General features: G+C 45.4%; 1 protein-coding gene across 1 annotated transcript; it reads left to right on the forward strand.

The window, feature by feature from the left end:
• The first annotated feature begins 6,175 nt into the window (after window positions 1–6,175).
• On the forward strand, window positions 6,176–12,580 carry LOC133210813 (ankyrin repeat domain-containing protein 9-like). The gene is made up of 2 exons (XM_061350529.1): window positions 6,176–7,708; window positions 11,959–12,580. Exons 1-2 carry the CDS (start codon window positions 6,836–6,838, stop codon window positions 11,965–11,967), a joined length of 882 nt encoding a protein of 293 aa, XP_061206513.1. The 5' UTR covers window positions 6,176–6,835; the 3' UTR covers window positions 11,968–12,580.
• Window positions 12,581–14,398: the final 1,818 nt, after the last annotated feature.

Here is a 14,398-nt window from a genome sequence, read left to right on the forward strand (position 1 = left end):
TTACCTCCTACCCCATTAAGAAAAGAGGACCACGCTGATGTTTTGGTTTCATTTCAGTACCTTGCTGTTGAGATCTTGAACAAGTGTTTGCAAAGGCAGTCTGGCATGAGTTACCTAGGGAGGTGACTATAAACATGAGTTTGTGGAGACTTCATTGTATGGAGGCGAAGAGCTGCTTCTTGAGCTGATTTATTTCTGCCTCTCACCTTAGTTACTTCGTAGTTAAAGTTCTTTCCTCATCATCAGTTACCAGCTTTATCAACAGGAGATGGTTTTACTCTTGATGGGCAGAAGACTTTTTAAACAGCATATAGGAGTGATTAACTTAAATCCTGCAGTATGGGGAAGCAATCCAACATCCTTTGGGGCATTACTGATGAATATTTCAGTACCTTTAATCAGGCACAAATAGAATTTATTTTTCTGTCCTGAATCAGATAAATGAGCCAGAGGCCTCAGTGAGTGAAAGGGTGGCTTTTGAAGGCCTTTAAATTCTGCTTTAATGTTCAACAGCTGTTAGCTGGGATCTCACTAAAGGCAGTCTCAGGGTTCTGATATTTATAGTATTTGTATTGTCCAAGATGATATTTTCCTGGGTGCTGATGAATGAGCCTCCCACAGAATGTTCATGGTCCAAGCAAACACTGCATGCACCTCAACGGATTTAATGGGAAATCACTGTGCCCAAAACATCCTTTAAGCAGCCCTATGGAATTTGCTGCTTCCATTTTCCTAGTAGTCCATCTGCTATTGAGCAAATTCTCACTGGCCAGCTTCACATATATATTAAACCATAAAGAAGGGGGAAACATGACCAGCTGCAGGTTAGCAAGCTCTGAACACATTATATGGGGTAGTAAAAGCAAGTTGCCAATGGCTGTCACCACAAGTGCCCTGTTCAAGGAATCCACTATTCCAATGCGATTATTTGAACAAAACATTAGAGATAATAAAGTTCAGTAGAATTTTACTTGGACAAATACACTTGTCAGGTATTTCTGAAGTGCTTATTGTTGATCAAACAGCTCACTTATCCCAGATTAAAAGCCTATTGCAGAAGAACCCACTGGAAACTGCAAAGAGTGTAGTGGTGAGTGGTTATCTTTGGCTCTGGAAGAAATACATAGTCTATGAGACAATGGAATGCAGGGCCTAGGAATAGGCACTCTTGATGATTGAATTAGCTTTGAAGTCTCTCTCAATCTCTGAGGCTTCAGAAGACACTGCAAAGACCTTCCTAACAAATCATTCGTAACGATGCTAGGGCTGATTGCTAAGATTGTTTTCAGTAACCTCCAGCAGTTAATTATGGGATTACAGCTTGGAGACTGTGAGGTTTAACATTGCTGCTCACAGCCTGGATTCTTCTTTTGTGGTGGATTCAATTAAAATAAAGTTTCAAAGATGTTTATTGAAAGTGTGACAGAGACTTCCTGACAAGCCCTTGTTCACAACCAATACAGTGCTAAAACTACTAAGAAGGTCCAGATAAATTTGTCTTCATTGTGTCAGGAATGGCACAGCTATAGTGTTTTACCTCCTTGCCCATCTACACAGTGGTAGGTCCTTGGAGCTGCAGTTTTTGTCTACTGTCAGTTGCTGCATACACACAGAACAAAGACCTTAATACTTACAGAAAACATAAGATCTTTGGAAACTGTAAACTTAGTCTCAGTCTTGTGTAGCACTGGATTCCCCAGGTTAATTATGGGTTGTGTGAAAAAGCATTGCTTTTCATCACTTCTGGAAACAAAATGCATTCAAACCTTCCTGAATGCAGTAGTTGTCAGCCTGAACATTTACACAGAGATATGGTAAAACAGGGCACCAATACCCCTAATCATCACGAGGAAGGAAAACATCCATCAATATAAGACTGTCTTAGCCTCAGCCACTCACTGGAAAAAACAGCATCTGGTTCAGTGAATCCATGGGCACAGACTGTCTGTGAGGGCTTTTTGTTCTTTAAACAGAGCTCAGCTGACAGGTTACTTTCTGGAAGAGGAATAGTAATCTGTCTATTTATGTACAGTCTTTGGGAGATGTAGTCTCAAATTAGAACAGGAGTGGGATCTGAAATAAATGGGCTCACAGAAATAGGAGACACCAGGATTTTTGCCATGTAGGCTCTGTGCAATGAAGTCTCAAAAGCATTTTCAGAAAGTGGAATAAGATGAGCCTTGTTTTCCTAGGTGATTAAACTGAGCTGACATCTCATCCTCCAAACACAAGCATGCTACTTGATCTGACCTATATTTGAAGAGATGTCTGACATTCAGTGAGAGTCAGAAACATCTTTATCCTTCCTTTGGAGTGACTGCAGTGTTTATTGGGTGTGCCTGCCTGTAGAAATGGGCAGTCTCTCCTCAGGAGCTGACAAAGGAAAAGCATTTGATTCATGGTGGTAGGGTTTCTGCCCTGACCAGCCTGCAGCACCTGACAGTGCCCAGGCTCTGGCAATCCCACCAGCTGCTTGAATTAAATGAACAAATATTCTTCATAACTGAAGAAATGCCGTTACAAAATTGTGATACCTGTTACTAGGGGCCAGAGTTCAGAACTTCATTAACTCCATGACACTTCATGCTTTGCATCTCTCAGCTACACCTTGTTAGATATGGAGGTTTGTAACACAAAGTGTTAGCACTAGGTGACCACAGTGTTACAATGGCAGGGATTTTGCTCAACTATCCTGTAGGAAACAGAAGAAAACTTCACAAATTTACCAAAGTAGGTTCTACAAATGATCCTGTGAAGCTGCAGACAAAGAACATTTTATGTCAAAATACATCTTCAGTCTTACGCCTTCCTTCTTTCAGAGTTGAGAAGGTGCTATTGCATTTGCAGCAGGCTCCACTTTGCCCTAAGTGCATTGCAAGGAAGCTCATCATCTGGCATTGCTCTCATAATGCTCATGTTGCATTGGTCCATGCTTTTGGTGGCTGTGTTGGTATGCCTGTCACACCCATATATGCAGGAAGCATTTCCTACATCAAGGGCTCTGTCTATCACCCTGAGTTTAAAAGTGGCCAAAGGAACAGGCCACTGTTCCTGGGCTGATGCCAACCTCATGAAGTTTAACCATGCCAAGTGCAAGGTCCTACACCTGGGTTGGAGCAATCCCAGACACAGCTACAGGCTGGGCAGAGAAGAGATTCAGAGCAGCCCTGTGGAGAAGGACTTGGGGGTGCTGGTCGATGAGAAAATGAACATGAGCCGGCTTCAGTGTGCGCTTGCAGCCCAGAAAGCAACCGTATCCTGGGCTGCATCAAAAGGAGTGTGACCAGCAGGTCGAAGGAGGTGATCCTGCCCCTTTATTCTGCTCTCTCTCGTGAGACCTCACCTGGAGTATTGTGTGCAGTTCTGGTGTCCTCAACATAAAAAGGACATGGATCTGTTGGAACAAGTCCAGAGGAGGCCACGAGGATGATCAGGGGACTGGAGCACCTCCTGTATGAAGATAGGCTGAGAAAGTTGGGGCTGTTCAGCCTGGAGAAGAGAAGGCTGCGTGGAGACCTCATAGCAGCCTTCCAGTATCTTAAGGGGGCCTATAGGGATGCTGAGGATGGACTCTTCATTAGGGACTGTAGTGACAGGACAAGGGGTAACAAGGTAAAACGTAAACAGGGGAAGTTTAGATTGGATATAAGGAAGAAGTTCTTTACTGTAAGGGTGGTGAGGCACTGGAATGGGTCGCCCAGGGAAGTTGTGAATGCTCCATCCCTGGCAGTGTTCAAGGCCAGGTTGGACAGAGCCTTGGGTGACATGGTTAATGTGAGGTGTCCCTGCCCATGGCAGGGGGGTTGGAACTTGATCTTAAGGTCCTTTCCAACCCTAACTATTCTATGATTCTATGATTTTATTTTTATTATTATCATCATCATCATCAAAACTTTTTCTGCATAGGAGGTTGTTTTTTTCTTTCTGTAATAATTAGATCTGGATTAATAATGATTTTTTTAATTAGAGTGGTAAGATTTCAGTAATACTAACAGTAAATGCACATCTTTACACATCAGGTATCTTCCCCTTTTGCCCAGAAACCATATGTTGAGCATAACACTGTAAGAAGATCCCTGAATAACTCAGAAAAACACTATATTTCTCGCAGGCTCACAGTAACTAAATTACTTTAAAAGCTGAAATCACCATCAAAGTGTGAAAAATGTATTGGTCCAGGAGAGGTTTAAAAAGCATCTTGATCCCAACTGAAATAGTAAATGGTGGGGTTTTTTTCAGTTTCACCCTTCTAAACGGTTCCTGCTCCCTTGGATGCTCTCTTTATGAGTCAAACCTGATTCTGTTCACCTCCTAGATTGCACTTTGGGCAAGAGGGAAGCCACAACAAATACTTCATGAGTTAGGGTACTTTCTTTTTAGCCACATTTCAAAATTCAAAGAAATAAACAGAAACTCCTAATCTTCTTCCAGTTCCTCAGTAAATCTTTCCATGTTAATGTCTTCTGTTTCTAATGAAGCTATGTTTTACACATGCATTATGCTTGTGATAAAATTCAGAAGCAATGCACTGCCATCAGCTCCAGCTTTTCTAAACTCCTGGAAAAAACAAAATAGTCCAAAGTCAGGGGCCACCACAGCAGGCAGACCTGTGCCATTTAATACCACACAGAGGGGAGCAAACCATGCAGAAGACTCTCCTGGTTTTGTGCTGGGCTTCCTGGGCAGAACTAGGGTGTAATCTGTCATTACATGATCAGCTGTGATTACAGATGTTTTCATGTCCTGGCCATCCTGGGCCTGTGATGTAGATGTGATTGAATGCCATAAGCCTAGTGGCCATTCTTTATTGAGGAATTTTGGATTCTCTTTTCCTTGGAGATACTAGCAGAGTATTTTTCCCTTGACTTTTGTGTGTGTCTGCACCAAGTTGAACTCCATGTGGGCTACAACCACTGGGCAAAGACACAGCAATTCCAAGTTTGGTCTGTAAAACTGAGCCACGTAAAGTGTGTGTCTGCGTTTTCCCATGCCTGCAACATGGAAATAAATAAATCCATGTAATTCCTGGGGTATAGTAATGATTTACTACTAGGAGAAGCTCTGGAAGAGCTTTAGACAAAACAGGCTAGCCACTTCAATACTGATTCACCTCTTTTCCACATACCGAAGTCCAAGTTTCAGATGCTTTGGGTTAGAAACTGGGGAAAAAAAATGTGTGTCTCTAAGTGCTCAACTAATGCCTGAGCCAGAGCATTCTGGAGTCAGTGGTAACCTCCCTGTGCACTTCAGTAGGCTTTTGATCTGGCCCTGAGCATGCACATAGTTTATTGTGACCATGGGTACAAGACAGGCAATATCATGTACAAATGACTGTGTAGCAGCATTTCCATGCATGACCACAGTAATGGTGGGTGAAAACTGGACATACACTTGTTTATTCCAACCCTATGAAAAAAACTCCCTAAAGAGAAATGCTTGTGCTAAGGAAATGAACACTCAGAACTTTGGAAGATGTGCTACATCTACATCCAGTTTTGTGCGTGGCTTTGGTTTTCTCTTTGGAGACCGCAGACAGCATTTGGAGATGTTCAGATTTGATACTTGAATACTCCCTGTTTTGAGTACACTGAATAAATGTTTGTGTCCTTGCTAAATGGAAAAAGAAAAAAAAATTTTGCTGTATTTTCCCTGTTTTCATATCAAAAAGGCGAGACACCATCTTACTGCAATCTGTTGATATATAAGGCACATGGAAACCCTCCTTCCTTCCGCACAAGTTGCTATGAAGAATGCTTCGCTCATTTCTTTTCTGTGAATTTTATTTTGGGCCGGTCCTTCTGCCTCATCCCACAGGCACTGCCCTCTCAAGCTTGGAGACCTTGGGCATCTGTGTTTTACCAGGGCGTTGCACAAGTCTCATTGGTTAATCCCACTTCCTCCCATTGTGACTGGCTCTGACCCCAGCCCTGGATTGTGACATCTGAGAAATGTTCACATCAAAGCTCTCCACACACCACTGGGGTTTGGCCACTGACCTTTTGTTTATGTACTTGCTGTGCAACAGGGAGGCACAGATATTTCTGTGCTAAACAAAGGCAGGTGTTTAAACTGAGCAATATGCTTTTGCTTTATGACTCTGGGCTGTAGTTACTCCACATGCAGCTTGACTCTGTTCTCTGCAGACATTAATGCTGGGATCTTAAACATCACTAATGGCTTATAGACAATCCATTACCATCAGTGTCTCCTAAGTGGCTAGCCATACCATTATTTATAAAATAGGGATCCCTTCCTAATGCTACAGCTACCAAGCCCTTGCTTTCCCAAGCATATAATCATGTGTGTTTTCATCTGTGGAGCATTTTACACTGCCACATATTTTTTACTCTATAACGAGCTGTGTATGTGTGAGTGACACACAAAAAGAGAGATGAATATTGCTCTTACACTTACTGCAGTGCCTGAGCTGATCTGGTGCGACACGAAATGCAGACAGAAATCCGCCTCACCTCTCAAGCTAATTTTAGTCTCTCCCTCTGTTCTCGCTAGCTCTGTGTGTGTATAAAATCACTCGCAGTCTGACAGCGTTCCAGTAACCTGTGCCACGCGCAGAGCGGGATGTACTTACTAACCATCTGCTCGCATGGCATGGGTTAACTGAGCCTGTGGGATTGTGCTTACCTAAACAAAACCACTGCAGTGAGGGGAAAAACAATGAATGGGTGGAGATGATCAGCCCATGCATTCCAGCTAGTGCAGTCCAGGCAGCAATGACAGCCTGAAGGTTGCAGCAGCACCGGGATCTGCATTCCAAGTGCACAGATCTTCCAGTCTGGAGTGATTTTACGTGGAGCTGTTTGTTATTTGCTGAGCCATGGCCAGTAACCAGGCCAGTCTGCAGGATGATCAGAGCAGGCACTGTAAGTTCTTATCCTATATGTTCTACCAGGCTGTGAGAGATCACAAGCCTGTGTGGATGCTGGAAGACATGAGAACTATGGAGTATTTTTACTGGGAGGAAAATGCCAGCCTAAGAACCTACTCACCTTCAGAAGCCCTTCTCTATGCAGTGGTGCATAACCACCTGCCTTATGCTCAATATCTGCTGTCTCATTTTCCAGAGGAGGCTCTCAAGGTGCCTGGGGAACACTTCTGCTATTGCCCATCCTCTGCTCCTCACCTGGCCATGGCGGTCACATATGACAGGAGAGATATCTTGGGGCTGATCATCAAAATTGCACACAAGCTCCCCAGCTTGAACTCCTACATCAATAGGACTGGCTGCTTTCATCTGGAAGATGGGAAAACCCCCCTGCACCTTGCCTGCGAACTGCTGCGGTCAGAGACGGTCCTCATCCTCCTCGGGAATGGAGCTTCTCCCAGGATAGAGGACAGCAAAGGGCTTACCCCACTGGACGTCATCCTGGAGCAGATGTGGGACTCCAAAGTCAACGTGGCATCAAAGAAGCTCTGCCTCGACTACCTCTTGCTCTTCATGCCCAACCCACAGTTTAAGATGCGGAAAGTTCTGCAGGAGCATCCTGACCACTGGACAGCTTTGCTGGGGGAAGACAAATTCAACAGCCTGGTGGGGAACACACCTGCTTCTTTATATCTGCAAGCTATGCAAACTATCCTCCAGACTCTTCCCCCCTCCCACTTCCCTAGAAGCATCCAGGAACTACCTATACCTCAGGCACTAAAGCCCTTACCATCCTATGGCAAAAAGCTACCGACAAAAAATGTGGTAAATGTCTTTCCTTGACTTTATTTGCTGGGTCTTGGATTTTCAAAGGCAACTTAGGAGAGCTGGTCATCCACCACCCTCTGCATTTTAGTGTGGTTTTAGTACTTAACCTCTTAGGCTACATTGGAAAATTCAGTCTTTTGTGACAAGATTTTAAATGTCTTTTTTAATTGATTGCAGGCACGGCACTTTTAAAGGCAAAAGCCTTCCTTGTTTTCTGTTTTGTTGTGCATGTGAAGGGTTAAGTGTAGTCGAGACTGTGTTATGTTCAGTTTCTTAGCTGTCAGCTGGTATCGGTGTATCTGAATTCCCAATGTGATCACTGTATCCTGTGTAATGTACCTGGGTAAAAAGAAACTATGTGCTCAGTGGGATTGTCAGATGGTGTAACTGTGGGATTGTTTTTTGCTAGAGCTGGGAGAAATACCATCCCGTACCAGCAGGGTTCAGATGCCAGGTTTCCTTTCCAACAATGATCTAGCATCATCTGGTAATAACCAAAAAGTCGGTGGCTGATGCTGCAGGGATGTAGATCAGATCCTGCACAGTACCTGGTTTTACTGGGTTACTTTTCAGCAGGTCATAGTGCGGAGGGTGAGTTCACACAGGGGCCATGAGTGTGTATTCCTGGGGTGGGGATAAAGACAGGCAGAATAGCCTAAGGAAACCATCCTGTCTCACCTGGGAGTGAGTGGGTTAAAGGCAATCCCAGCCCTGAAGCCTGTACAGACTTGTGCAGTGGGGAAGGAACCATTTTCCTTGCTGTCCAGTAAACAAATGGAAATCAGAGCAGGGCCAGCAGAAGCCCTGTCCTTCATAAGTGACATTATTTCTTCCTTAACTTGTATTTTAGGTCTGAATGTTATCTCCACAAGAGACATAGCTCACTAACTGGATTTTGCAGTGGGTCTCAGGGCATTTGCTAGTTGTCCTAAGCTGGGGTATGATGTTTTGCTGTTGAAAGTTGTTGCTTGATGTCAATAAGAGTATTTCTGCCACTCAGGTCCGGACAGAGGGCCTGATCCTGGAAAATACAAACAGCTCCCATTGACTGCCCTGGGCACTGCAGGCAGGGGGTGTTTGCAGAAGGCAGGGCTGGGGCTGCCCTGCATTTTGGGGAGCTCTGTGCCTTGCTGCCCAGGCAGAGCCCTCTCTGTTCAAACTGGTCCTGTCTCCTGGCTGTGCTCACCACCAACAGAGCAGTGGCAGGATCCCAACTCCCTTTGTGGGACATCCCTAACTTTGGACCCCAATGTTTGCTCTCTTTTTTAAGTGCAACCCTCCACTCTGCTGAAGACGCATTAACCCATTTGTTCCCAAAGGCTGTGGGGCACAACCCCCTTTCAGCAAGCTAAGAAAGAATATGCATTCACATCTCAGTTGCTCAATGCAAAAATGGCTTTTATCTCATCTGGCTACTTCCCTGTGCCTATACCAAGATGGCTGTGCTGGAGTTACACCCTTTTCCCATCACCACAGGGAGCAATTCTGCTGTGTTTCTCTGTGTGCAGGATACCTCCATGTGCAAGGATGCTGGTGATGCCAGCCACGGCCTGGTGGCGATTTCCTGGGCACAGACAACTAGAACATCCTTTTAGAGGCACTGGGATGCTCCTCCCAGACATCCCTTCCCATGGGCCACGGAAGAAGCTCAGTGCTAGTGCTGTCTGGGCTCTGCTAGGTGAAGATGTAGGCTTGTTTGTGATACGGATGTCAGCCCAGCCGCCGGAGTCGCAAGCAGGCCAGGAAGGGGTTAACCTTTCTCTTGAAATCCCATATTCCCGGTGCTGCAGTGTCCTTCCACCCCTGCCCCTGGGCACTTCGTGTCTTTCCAGATGGTGTCTATTCCTCCTTAGGGTGAGGTATTCCTCCTTGGGGCAGGGTGCGAAGGGTGACAGAGAAATTCAGGGTCAGTTTGGGGTGAGGGTTTTGCGGAGAGGCTGCTCCCTCACTCGGCAGCCTCTGCGGCAGGCGGCGGCTGCCACCGCTTGGAAAGCAAAGCAGAGCCCAAGGCAGATTTACATTATAAGCAGTGGCTGAGCTGCTTCTGCCAACCCTTGCCGGTTCCCCAGCCCAGGCCCCTCTCAGAAACCTGGAGCTGGAGGCAGAGGTGCTTGTGCCCAAGGCTGATGAGGGCAACTCTGCAGAGCACAGCTCCTGTGCACCCCTGGATCCGAAGGAGCAGGATTGGGTTTGTCCCTACCAGCAATGCAGTATCTCATCCGGGTGGGCGAGAGGAGAGGAGGCTGGTGATGGATATTATTAGAACAGTAATTAGGCCCTGGGAGCAGGAATCCTGGGGAAGGAGGGAAAGGAAGATCAACTGTTATTGCAGTTATTGAGCAGATCTGGCTCAAACCCAGGAGAGTTTTGGTGCTATAAAGAGTTCCAGAGAAGCCAGGAGGGAGGGGAAGGCTGCTGGATTCAAATCAGAGGAGGTAGGTAGGAATTCATGGTGTTAATGAGGTAGCACTTTCTAATAAGGAAGAAGCTGTACCCAGAGACCCAGACCAACCCACTGGGGGAGTCTAAAATGGTGCAGGGGTCTCTTAGTTGGCTGTAGTAGTTGTGAATGGTTGCAAAGGTCAAGGTTCAGGCACTTCAGCCTCTGTGGGTGGGTTTGTAGCAGACAGCAGGATGCTTGTGTGCATGTGTTTGTCCATGTGGGAGGCTACACTATCCACTGGCCCAGACAGAAGGTAAGAGAAGGATTCTCAAGCAACTGTTCAGGAAACTCACGCTCTGGGGCATATCTGCATCTGGTACCCCAGCCTGGAAGAAAGCTGCTGGCCTGCTGTTGGCCAACGTGTGAATTGTACTCAGCTCAGTGCACAACAGGCAAGCACTTGCACTGGGAAGATCACTCTGCAGCCCTCTCATTCTCCTTCTCCTGACCACTTTAACAAGAGACCAAGTACTAGCTGGCCCTCAGCTGCTGAGCTACCATTGGCCCTCCACGTACAGTCCTACTAGGCTGGAGTTTAGGGCCATTAGCTTTGTGATAATAACTCTTCCCATTGCCTGTGGTGATGTGAGTGCAGGATGAGGCATCCTTCTGTTGGAAGGGAGGAATCTTCTCCCTAAACATGGTTTGCTTATCTTGTGGTCACCTGCATGTTGGTCTGAGACCCCGTTTTCTTTCTGCTCAGTATGGTGACATTACATCAGATACAGCCAAATCTACCTCAGCCCTGGTGCGCTGATTTTTTTCCTCCACTCTTTCCAAGCCAGATCATTAACAAAAGTAAACTCTTTTCCATGCTTTCTGTAACCTGACAATCCATAGTCTTGAAAAATCTATGTTGCATTTCAAATACGTTAGTGACTTTGTTAAGCAAAAGGGTGCTAGGTGCTGTGTAGTGCTGTTTACATTTTGCATATGTAGGTACTAAGTGTAGGTAGAATCTGTATTTCTCAGCTTGGGAAGAAGAAGAAAAGCAAGAGAGAAAAGAGAGGGAGTAAAATCTTTGCTAATGTTTGAATTACAAGTTGACTCTGCAGGCTGCATCTTTTTAACTTCTATTTTAAGGCATAACACTGTAAGGATCTGAGCTGAGTGTGTATATGCATGACTGCAGTTTCAATGAGTATCACATCAGTATCACGGCGAGTGACTTGTGTGTGTGTGTGTAACGTGTGGATGCCTTCGTGCACATGTATGTGTATGTGAACGTGTGAGCCTGAGTGTACATGTATGTCTGTGTCTCAGTCTGCCCTCTCCTGGTAGAACTCATAACTGACTGAGAATACTTCCCCAATACTCCACATCAGTGATCAATGCCTTAAGAAAGCAGCCTTTTCATGAGATAAGTGTGTGTCCCAAGCTCCGTGCTGCTAACAGGTAAGGACGGTTCTTTTCTCCTGTAAAGAGGAAGATGATTTGATCTTGAAATGGGTGCTTCCCAGAGAAGCTGTGGCTGCCCCATCCCTGGCAGTGTTCAAGGCCAGGTTGGACAGGGCTTGGAGCAGCCTGGTCTGATGGAAGGTGTCCCTGCCCATGGCAGGGGGTTGGAACCATTCTATCATTCTATGATTCTCTGAACACCAAGGACAAGGGCTTCTGCTCACCAACAATCACAATCACCCCATGAAGAGCTAGGGATAGGGACCACATTTTATCCTCAAATCCACCTTTTTTTTTGTCAATAGAATCTACTGAACATACATTTTTGTCTTTCTTTTCTGTGGGCTGCCAGCAAAATTCAGCCACTGCTGACTTCCTAACTTTATGCTTCTGTCTATTTCTGCAGCACCATTAGCAGGAAGGACAGGCCAGATTCTGACCTCAGTTACACCTCTTTACAGATGAAGTAATGCTTTTTAACTCAATTGCATCACTCCTGATGTTTGTTGGTCTAAAGGAAAATAGAAACTGTGCACTTACATTCTTCAAGGCTCCATAACTCTGACTTCAGCATAGAAATAAATGTGATGCTTCACCATTGAAAACACTTTTTTACATTTTTCATACTTGGATTGTATACAGATCTATATTTTCCATCTCTCTGGCACCAATGGGCATGTCCCTGCTCCCAGTTCCCTTGGCTTGTTTGGAATCAGAGTGACAGTGACAGATGCAATTGCTCACTGATTAAGACCGAATGTTGCCATACCCAAGTACAAGTGAATGTTCATTGTATGATATGACTTTCTTATAAAGCCATACTTTTATAATTTTGGTTTCTCTTTTTTTAGGGGAAAAAATAATCTTCCATATAATTGTGTTTGTACATTACTTGCTGCATGATTAAAGATAAAAAGATTGTAACGTGCTGGGAATAAAATGTCTGTACATACCCCGCTATAATGAGGCATATTAGCTGTGCAAATCATCAATCTGATTGTGTTACTGTAATAAACTTGTAGTACAAACTTTACGTGTCTTTTATTAGCCAGTTGGTCAAAACCAGACACCAGTATCTATGGCTTTTGCTTCAGCTCATTGTGGTGTTTGAGGATTTCATTCTAACTGCTGAGCCATTACCTCCAAATATGTGATCTAGGAAGATAACATTTTCCTTCACAGGCTTGCAATAGCTGGCTGCATTCTCAGAGGACGACCCCAAGTGATGAGGTGAACCCACATTTCACAGATCTGCTGGAAGGTGGGGATGAATAAGAAAGGGCTCGACAGGGGGGAAGGTTTTGATTATAATCTTTTAGGTCTGAGTTCAGCTCATGGCAGCTTATGACAAAACTGTTTCCAGTGAATATAACAGTGCCGACAGCCTCTTTTCCTTGCCTGGCTTGTCAGCAACAAGCTCTTTTCCTTCCTAAGGTTTTTCTTTGTTATGGAATAATGCCCCAGAAAGGCTTCCAGCACCAACTCCAACTGCTTCTGTAGGCCCAGGTGCTGCTGGGGGCCCTCAGGAAGATGTGCACCTTACACCCGCTGTACTCTTCTTGGGTTAATGATGCACTGGCTTCTGTGCACAAACATGGATCACCCAGCTCCTCCTCTGCCCAGCAAAACTAGCTGCCCACAGTGGTTCAGGTGATGCTTGATGGTGATGACTCTATTGCCAGCTGTACCTCAGTGCAGGTCTCCTCAGTGTGCACTAGTATCTACAAGCTATAACCAAGGGAGTTAGGATTTTAACCTGTGCTTGCACAGGAAGTTAGTGGTTTCATGGGGAGGGAAATTGTTTTGCTGGTCTGAAAGAAGGCCAAGACTATCTCCTTGCCTTCATAGTGGTGGATTTGCTCTCACTGCTTCACCACAAGGATGTGATCCCCAAAGGTGTACATTTTCTGGCTTTTATGCTTTTGCTTTCACTTTTCCTGTTTGAGGATAAGATGATCCAATTTCTGTCGTGCTTTGGCAGCTCTGCTGAGGCTGAGGGTGACCATCAGGGTACTAGTGAGCAGCTCTGGCAGCTGAGGGAGCCCTGGGCCGACCCATCCCTCAGAGCCAGCCTCATCTGTAGAATCACAGAATGGTTTGGGCTGGAAAGGAGCTCAAGACCATCTAGTTCCAGCCCCTAGCTATCAGGTATTTTACAACTGTAGTTGGTGGTAGCCCACACCAACAGGTGACAGACAGGTATTTAAACACAGAGAAATTTAAAGGGTATATCCCACTGTGGGTCAGGAAAGCACTGTCAGAAGCAGATGATGCATTGACTGAGATCCTGCCCACACCTCAGTTACTTGAGGGCACCTCCCTGAGTGAGTCACCCCAAATGCATCTGATAGGTTTGGCATTTCCCATACTAGTCCATGTCTGTCTGCTCAGCTGAGCAGCAACACCTTCTGGGAGCATGCACCACGTTTTGCTGCACCACCACACTCAGCATATGGATGACTGTGCGGAACTGTCAGGATCCAGTTCCCAAGATACCCACAGTTGTCTCTAGCACTTTGGAAGCTGCCCTGAAGCCAAGATACCAGGTTTCTCTGGGGGTGATGCCCAAAGGCCATTGGATTTGGAAAATCCGTTGTAATTTTCCAGATTGGGTCCCAGTTCCAGCTCTAGTAAGGTGTGTTCGTATTTTGCTATGGATCTATTGCACAGCAGAGATTTTATTGCCACCACAAGGAAGGCCTGTGGTGAATTTCATCAGTACATACAGGGAGAAGATAGGTGTGTTCTGTACACAGCTAAGACCACCCACACCACCAGATGGGCAGATTCCCCTGCAGAGCTCTGAGGAGGAGGAATGGTTATCACATAGTTGTCAGACTCACAAA

Source organism: Neopsephotus bourkii, unplaced genomic scaffold (assembly GCF_033783945.1).
Source record: "Neopsephotus bourkii isolate Nb327-2 ecotype Australia unplaced genomic scaffold, CSIRO-AGI_Nbou_v1 NB_518, whole genome shotgun sequence".
Classification (NCBI taxonomy): domain Eukaryota; kingdom Metazoa; phylum Chordata; class Aves; order Psittaciformes; family Psittacidae; genus Neopsephotus; species Neopsephotus bourkii.

Coding starts and splice junctions, on each gene's coding strand:
- LOC133210813 (XM_061350529.1), top strand. CDS start 6,836: ATGGCCAGTAACCAGGCCAGTCTGCAGGATGATCAGAGCAGGCACTGT.